This window comes from Dichomitus squalens (assembly GCF_000275845.1).
Source record: "Dichomitus squalens LYAD-421 SS1 unplaced genomic scaffold DICSQscaffold_23, whole genome shotgun sequence".
Classification (NCBI taxonomy): Eukaryota; Fungi; Basidiomycota; class Agaricomycetes; order Polyporales; family Polyporaceae; genus Dichomitus; species Dichomitus squalens.
This window is the reverse complement of record NW_006766905.1, coordinates 334,075-342,046: the sequence shown is the minus strand read 5'-3', so window position 1 is coordinate 342,046 and position 7,972 is coordinate 334,075. Positions and strand designations below refer to the sequence as shown.

Genomic DNA, 7,972 nt, shown 5'->3' with positions numbered 1-7,972 from the left:
TTGCTCCCTCGTAGACGGTACGTGAGGAGCACCGCTATTGAGCCCCAGTGCCGAGCCCTACTGATGAGGTCACCTTCAGGTCTTCCCAAGTATCGCAACTGGCCGCGTTGAAGTCGAACGTCAGAAGCGTCGGCCTCACATCTGTCTCTATGGCTTGCATCCGGGCAGCTCTACGACCGCATGACACACATGCTAGTGGCATGAGAGGCAGCTCTCGTTGGTATCCCACCACATTCAACTGTTTCCAGTCTGCTCCGCCTCCATTCGCCGGTTTCTGATTGTAGCTGTATCGTACCGTGTAGCCATACGACCGCATACCAGTTTATACAGTAGTAATCATTCATATCCTATGACGTGTATCGACGACAACCATCCCTGCCCGACCAGACCCCAGCGCAACCCAAGTGCAACCAGCCGCAACCGATAACATACTAGCTGACCCGACGTATGGTTGTATAGCATTGTGCGACCATACCACCTTATCCAACCGCATACAGCCAAAGTAGGGAAATCAGTAGAATTGGGATTACGGTCGGGGTTCCCTACTAGATACAGTACTAATTGACCTAATACAGCTAAGCCCATGTCGATTCTCACTGGGGATGAATGCTGGCATAGACGACATAGTATAAAGTCACGGAATCGCTTATACCGAGCAAGAAAATACGTTAAGTAAACATGGATGAGGGTGTCCAGAATCTGCATGGAGGAGACATTTAGAGAACATATGGAAACGAACAATCAAGGCATACAGAAAAGTTCGTCGCAGACGACGGAATACACGGCAGGACATTATGTCTACAAACTCGTACAATACAGCGTGTACAGGAAAGGGACTATCAAAACAGCGATACGTTTCGACAACGACGAGGCGAGGTTACACGATATGCGACGGGAGAAAGTGAATGAGTGCAGGTAACAGCGGAGATGGTACAGCGAAAGCGATAACGAGAACAAACGTATGCGTGCAGAGGGTGACTCAAGCGAAGCGGATAAGTTAGGTGCGGAAATACTCCCCGTCAACCGCCTCCGAACGTATTATGAAAGGGGACGCAAGGGGCTGCCCGTTGAGCGGGGAGCTCAAAGCGGCGCCGGCAAGCGGGGCCGAAGGCGAGCCGACGCGATCCGTCGCGACACCGAGATTGTTAGAGAATCTGCGAGCCCCGGAGGGGCAGGTTGAGCGAAGAAGCGCAGTACGCGCCAGCTCCGACGACGACGTTGTACGCACAGGGGTGAGCCTTATATTGCCCTCAAACGTCGAGGAGAAGCCTGCAGGGAAGTAGCCCTTGATGCCGAGGTCGAAAGGCGAGAGAGCTTGTGGCGAAGGGGTCGGCTGCGCAGTGAGAAACCTGACTTCCCCCGTGGGTGCGTCGGGAATATGGAGACGGTCGAGGGTAGGCTTGGCAGTACCCATCGGCCCAAGCAGGTACGGAGAAAGGGGAAGTGTGGGGGTCCCGAGCGGGGACGACTCGCCCTTCCGCGCTTGCGCGTTCAGCCGTGCCCAGGTGCGAGGTGGAGGGGGGACCAGGCGTGGCAACTTCGGCGGGGTAAGGGGTGTATGAACAATCTGATCAATAGGTGTGATAGGGTAGCTGCCCTCGCTCCCGGACGAGGGTGAGAGTGAAGAAATTATCGGGGGAATAAGGCACGTGGGAGTCAAGCTGGGAGAAGGACTCGCAGCTGTAGTAGAGGGCCAGGGCAATCCTGCAGGCGGCAAGGGCAGCTGGCAATGTAGTGCGGGGAGATTGCGTGCAGTGCGACGGCGCGACATGGAGGAATTAACAGCAGCCATATCGGGCGTGTTTGTGGTGGTCGTTATAACGATGCGGACGGAGTCAGGAGTGGAAGATGTTGTAGAGCTCACATAGCTTGAAATGGTGCCTGAAGCAAGACGTGGGAGTAAGTTTCGCATGGATACCGGCGAGCAGTTTCAGAGTTAAAGAAGATATATGCGAGGACATCCCAACAACTGGGCTGATAGCACCAACCGGATACTCGTGGAGACACTTACCTAGATCATCGCGCTTGAGGTCATGAATGGACGAGATCACCTGGTGGAGGGGACAGTAACGACCAGACGCATGATGAATCTCTGCTTGAATGCGGCGGGCGACCGCATGAAGGTCGATTGGGTCAGAGACACCTCTGGCTTCCGCGTTGGTACTACGCGCGGAAACATTGCGTCCGAAAGCTAGTTTACGCATATACATATCAATTGTGGCAGGGGTTGGAGTCCAAAGCATGGCATTACCTTCGAGAAATGTGGTCCGCAGGTTCGTAGACAAAAGCGATGTTCGGCGAGTAACTTGGAGACGTGGCATATTGATGAGGATTAGAAATTAGATGTCGGAGAACGTGAGAAGGAACGAAAGCAAGACAACGAGAGAGAGGAGAAACGCGACGAAGAGGGTGGTTGAAGGCCAAGTTGGTTTTGGGGCCCAGACGCGCCGTGCGGCGGCAAAAGAAGCTCGGTGTCGTCACGGACGCGCTGTGACGGTCGCGTTGACGCGCGCGTCGTCTTCGTGGCCGGTGCTCGTTGTCCACTGCGAAGTCTCTTCGCTGTTCTCCCCATCGGCGGCGAGTTCTACATCACTCTATATGCGCCCTCTGAGGACACCCATGGCATATCTGCTTTCGACATTAATGAAGGCGTGCAGTGTGCGCCGGTCGGGATACATGTCGATGCGATGGCACTCGACTGCGACTTGGCACGGGCCGCTAGCGATATCCGACCAGCTCGTCCAGCAGAAATCGACGTTCCAGGCATATGCGACCAGATACCAGGCCGAAGCAGATGCCCCCGCCACCTTCTCGCGGCTCATGAAAATCACAGCGATGCCACAACTTCTCGCCCACATCCAGGAGGTCGACCCACGTACTCGTCGCGCGTCGCACGCCATGTATGCGTGGAGACTGCGCTCATCATCCCTCATATCCAGCAGCCTTGTCTTAGGGTCGTCTAACGGCGGCGAGGCGGGCGCAGGAGAGCGTCTTGAGCGTCTGCTTGAGCTCAGCAATTGCGAAGACGTGGTCCTCGTGGTATTCCGGTGGTACGGCGGCGTCAAGCTTGGCTCCGATCGTTGGCGGTGTATCTCCACTGTAGCCAAGGAGGCTCTCAAGCGCGGAGGTTTTCTCTCTGGGAGCCGGGAAGCTAGCGACAGAGCTAGAAGTCGCAATGGCAGTCGGAAGCGAGGGAAATAATCTGCTTCGTATGGTAAGTGTTTTACGGTATCGAGTTGTCCGACAGCTCAACACGCGAGTACTTGCCATGAAGGGATGGTCGAGATCGAAAGCTGTTCATGCGCGATGAGTCACCGCAGCACCGCTCAAACGTCGTTTCTAATACCAGCGGCGCATTCCCAACTTTGGAAGGAAGAGCACCGTCAAATAGCCGTGGTTTGATGATTTTGCAATCAGCAAATGGCGCAAGCGTTGCTTTCATGCAAGGTGTTCTCACTAGTTGCTACTGTTCATTGTTGACGTGTGCTAATCTAGAATGCCCTTCCTTCCGTAGTCGCACATACAGGAAGTATCTACGTACTTGGGTGTGATGGGTGTCCATAGCATCTACCGGCTTTACAATCGACATCAAGTCGTCTGGTATGCGTTGACGCGTACGGAAGCTTTGCCCGCCACGTAGCGACCGATACCTCCCCTCCTGCCCATGTATTCGCCGCCCAAGGGGCTATTCGAAGTATATGAATTTTTCATCTGTCAGATCTCTGACCATGCTGTGTCACCGGCGAGCCGTCCGCTAGCGCTCATTAGCTTGTCTATGTCTGCGAGATCAAATTTCGAACGTGCCTGTTCGAACTCCCTGATCGACGGGTTGTCTCAGGAATTCGTTGTCACGGAACAGCCGGTGGAAACGTAATGGTATGGGTGGCGATTTCCTGTCGAGTTGTACACCAGACACTCATTGTATCGCATCGCCTTGCGAATGGGACCTTCAGCGGATATTTTCTTGTGCCGGAACAGCGCGCTGTAATTGCCAATCCCGCCTTTCCATATCATGATGGCTGTATCCGTGCGAAGCGTAGAGGGGTGCGACTGTGCATTGTACTTGGCGTTTTGAGGATGACATTGTATGTATAAAGGTCAGTAGCAGCATGATGCTTCCGATATCCGTTGCCTTTTTTCGTTCCCTGTTCTTGCCTCTCTAAACCGCAAACATGACTTGTACTTCGTTAATTTTCGCTTTCTTCATTCTTTCTTCGGTGGCTGCTCGTTCGCCTTTGTTCAATCCACACAACTCCCGGCCTCGTATTCCTCACATCGATGAACCTGATGAGAGCCAGCCTGTCTACCACTTTACTAGCGGCCAACAGATTTCTTCGTATGGCGAGACTTACTACTTCGACCAGCTCGTGGACCATACGGACCCAACTAAGGGCACATTCAAGCAACGTTATTGGCACAATTACGAGTTCTACGAACCGGGTACGTGCGATCGTAGCATTTTCCGATAAGACGTCCTCACCATCATTGGCACAGGCGGTCCTATAGTCCTGATGACCCCGGGGGAAGAGTCCGCAAAGGGTCAGTAGCATTCGCTTCGATCTCCATACGTACGCACGAACCTGAGGCCTTTGCTGCGTAGGATTCACTGGATACCTCACCAATGGCACAATATCTGGTATGATCGCACAAGCCACCAAAGGTTCCACGATCGTCATCGAGCACCGGTTCTTCGGCGATTCAAATCCCCATCCCGACCTTTCCGTACAGAGCCTTCAAGTACACACTATTGAGCAGGCAATCGAGGACCTCGCCTATTTCGCGAAAACCGTCAAGCTGCCGCAGCCGGATGGTGATAAGCTCGCACCTGGAAAGGCGCCTTGGATTTTAGTAGGAGGGAGTTACTCAGGAGCTCTCGTGAGCTATACCATGCACACGTAGGTTTGAGCACTCAAGCCGCTCCATGGAGGTCGCATGGCTGATTGAGTCGCCTTTCTTATGGTAGGCATCCGGAGCTGTTCTATGCAGGTTATGCATCTTCTGCCGTCGTCCAAGCCATCGGGTGAGTGAAGTAAGTAGATTGGAGAATCTTTGAAACTGATTCAGGCTCAGGCATTTCTGCAAGTACTTCGAGCCTGTACGGGAATGGATGCCAGCCAATTGCTCAGCAGACGTTCAGGCGGTGATTCAATACGTCGATTCGGTATTGGATTCAGGCAACACTCGTGACATCGCAGACATCAAGGCAAACTTCGGTCTTCAGGACGTCATTCATCTTGATGACTTCGCAGCTGCTTGTACGTTTACATCTCGTCGTATCCTGCTAAGCTGGAGTCATGATGCTGTGTCACTGCCCGTAGTGAAGGCCGTTTTCGAAGATTGGCAGAGCAATTCAATGACTTCAAGGTCCAACAGCTTCTACGAGTTTTGTGACGCCCTCGAGGTTGGGCCGAATGGCTGGCATGCACCCGCCTCGGGCTGGGGATTAGAAGCCGCCTTACAGGCCTGGGGAAAGTATTGGAACGAGACTTTGTATCCATCCAGTACGTGTCGGGTCGAGTGAGCCACATGCAGTCGCTGACACTTCCTTCGTAGGATGTGGTAAACTTGATGCTGAGTGAGCACAACCACCCATTACCCCGCTTTGCTCATCTCAAATAGGCCGCTCCAGATCATGCATTGGATCGCACAACCCGGATTCTCCTCACTGGACTAATGCGTCTCTGCCCAACAGCAACCGCTCGTGGAATTGGATGATGTACGGTGACACTCCTTCTGGCATGAGGCTCAAGGCTCTGCGAACTGAACGAGCATCTGTTCTGCAGTTGCAATCAGTTCGGTTTCTGGCAGGTTGGTGCCCCCGAAGGGACCCCTCGCATCGTGTCCAGCTACCTGACGGCGGCTCACAACGAAGTGTGTCGTCGTGTTTTCGTGTCAGTCTTCACCGCAGATGTACTGATATCGAGCACTATCCGTAGCGTTTATGTCAGTATGAGTTCCCTGGTGCCTTCTGGGGCCTCAAGAAAGTCAGCCTTCTGAACGCGCTGACTGTCGACAAGACTTACGGCGGGTGGGATACGACCACAGAGCGTCTCATCTTCGCGAATGGAGAACGTAAGCAGGCTCATGTTCATTAACTGTGTCGCCAATGGCTAACGCGTGGATCTAGGCGACCCCTGGCGCGAGGCAACTGTCGCGGCGGCACTTGCGACGCGCAACTCCACCGATCTCCAGCCCCACTTACTGAGTGACGGGTTTCACTGTTCAGACATGTCGCGCGGATCTGCCATCAGCCCCCGTATAGCGGCTGTACAGAAGCAGGCGCTCCAGTACATGACGCAGTGGCATGCCGCTTGGAAACCGTCTGCGGCTACGTGAAAGCACAACGACGGAACCGGCTCCGACGGATTCGATCTTGGACAGCTTTCTCCCAGTTTATAGTATGTATGCATGGGTAATTGTTGATACTGCTATGGCACATTCTCTTGCTTTCGAGTCCTGCTTCCCACTCAGTGCGATCGTGGCGTTCTGCAAGACACAGGATGGTTGGTATACAGACGGCGGTTGACGAGGGCTGATCTACGCGCGGCTGATCCTCAAGTTGAAACAGAGCATGAGTGAGCCTCAACGTTACCTTCTCTCGTGGGTATGCCAACTGAATCGCAGGTAGAGCTATCAACAGCAAGATCAGCCCTAGAACGCACGATGAAACTACCCGTATAGAGAACCGTATGGGCAGCATCACCGCGGGTCCCGTATGTCTCGCCGCGCAATCCATCTTGCTCTCGAATCTGAACCCACCATGATGGCGCCAAGACATGGTCCGGGCGTCCTCTTCAAACGAGCGAGGTCGGTGACGGTCACAAAGTCCGGGTGGCAGAGGTCTACCCATCCAATCAGTAATACTTTCTGCCGTTCGGCTGGGCTCACTGGCCTTTATCCATTGGTCTTCGTTGGGCAAGCGATTTGTCGACGCAGAGACGAGGGGATCCAAGACTTATGTGTCCCCCACATCTGATTGCTCGCTATCTATGACGACATCGTTACGGCCGCTCGCATCTGTAGGCGTACGTATGCGCTACACTGCTCTGCGCAACAGACATCTACCAAGCACAGCAGAGCTAACTACTTCGATGGCATCACTTCATTATTGTCTGAAGTGCGGCTAGCTGCCGATGGGAGAGATAGTACAGCAAGGGTTACCGCAATGCCTACCAAACAAGTAGTGGCCTTTCAATTCTCGGAAGACGCAGCAATGTGACATGCACTCGCCCATATATTCGGAACGAACGAGGACCAGGTGGGTCATAAGCCGTCGTCTCCTCTACGCCATGTCTGAAATCACACTTACTCGCCACTTGGTCAGCGACTCCGAGTCAGGACACCAGGACACGAAGCCTCGCAAAGGATCGGCGTTCTGGCTAGCCTTCGCCTCCATGCTAGTCGCGCTGTTTCTTAGTGCTCTTGATATGAGCGCAATCCCTACTGCTCTTCCCACCATAGTTGACGATCTAGAGGGTGGCGACAAGTTCATCTGGGTTGGTTCCGCATACGGCTTGGCCAGTACTAGTGTTGCCGCCAAGCCAGCTAAGCTAAGCTAAGCTGACGAGCTGGATCGCGCTGGATCACCAAGCCGGAGCAAGCTAAGCCGAGATCCGGCTAGCTGGGCGCCAACTCCCTGGCCAGGCCCCAGCCACAGCTTGACTTGCAAGCTCACATTCCAGATATGGCAAGACATTGCATGCGCCGACAGCGAGCTGGGCATCATCGTTCCTAGTGTAGTAACAACATGGTATACATGCACAGAACATAACACCATGTATGCATAAGTTCAACATATCTCCCTGAGGAGGTGTGAGCTGCCAAAACATGTCTGAAGGCCACAACGGAATCACTGAGTATGCATGTCAGAAATAGTCAACACCAGTAATCCAGTGTGAACCTGTAGGCTTATCTATTCGACTAAATAGAGCGACACATTGTTCAACAGTTCAGTAACTGTGTTGGATTACCT

General features: G+C 53.5%; 4 protein-coding genes across 4 annotated transcripts in view; 3 read left to right on the top strand and 1 right to left on the bottom strand.

Moving 5' to 3' along the window:
- Positions 1-997: 997 nt before the first annotated feature.
- DICSQDRAFT_181603 (uncharacterized protein) lies at positions 998-2,400 on the bottom strand (the record flags this gene model as incomplete). The annotated part of the gene is made up of 3 exons (XM_007367196.1): positions 2,252-2,400; positions 2,012-2,191; positions 998-1,881 (listed from the first exon to the last, which is right to left on the bottom strand). The coding sequence occupies exons 1-3, from the start codon at positions 2,319-2,321 to the stop codon at positions 998-1,000; spliced, it is 1,134 nt and encodes a 377-aa protein (XP_007367258.1). The 5' UTR covers positions 2,322-2,400.
- A 282-nt stretch (positions 2,401-2,682) lies between these two features.
- On the top strand, positions 2,683-3,201 carry DICSQDRAFT_63900 (ribosomal protein S5 domain 2-like protein; the record flags this gene model as incomplete). Its single annotated transcript, XM_007367195.1, has 1 exon — positions 2,683-3,201. One exon carries the CDS (start codon positions 2,683-2,685, stop codon positions 3,199-3,201), a length of 519 nt encoding a protein of 172 aa, XP_007367257.1.
- Positions 3,202-4,172: 971 nt separating this feature from the next.
- On the top strand, positions 4,173-6,454 carry DICSQDRAFT_108081 (peptidase S28; the record flags this gene model as incomplete). The annotated part of the gene is made up of 11 exons (XM_007367194.1): positions 4,173-4,440; positions 4,495-4,539; positions 4,601-4,895; positions 4,964-5,020; positions 5,071-5,255; positions 5,319-5,501; positions 5,554-5,575; positions 5,630-5,716; positions 5,784-5,871; positions 5,937-6,072; positions 6,128-6,454. 11 exons carry the CDS (start codon positions 4,173-4,175, stop codon positions 6,334-6,336), a joined length of 1,575 nt encoding a protein of 524 aa, XP_007367256.1. The 3' UTR covers positions 6,337-6,454.
- An 835-nt stretch (positions 6,455-7,289) lies between these two features.
- DICSQDRAFT_148159 (MFS general substrate transporter) overlaps positions 7,290-7,972 on the top strand; it is a gene marked incomplete at both ends in the record, with an annotated part of 8,329 nt that continues 7,646 nt past the window's right edge. Inside the window, 3 exons of the mRNA XM_007367193.1 lie at positions 7,290-7,319; positions 7,347-7,529; positions 7,808-7,812. Of these exons, the coding sequence (XP_007367255.1) occupies positions 7,290-7,319; positions 7,347-7,529; positions 7,808-7,812 (218 nt within the window). The remainder of the gene's footprint in view (positions 7,320-7,346; positions 7,530-7,807; positions 7,813-7,972) is intronic.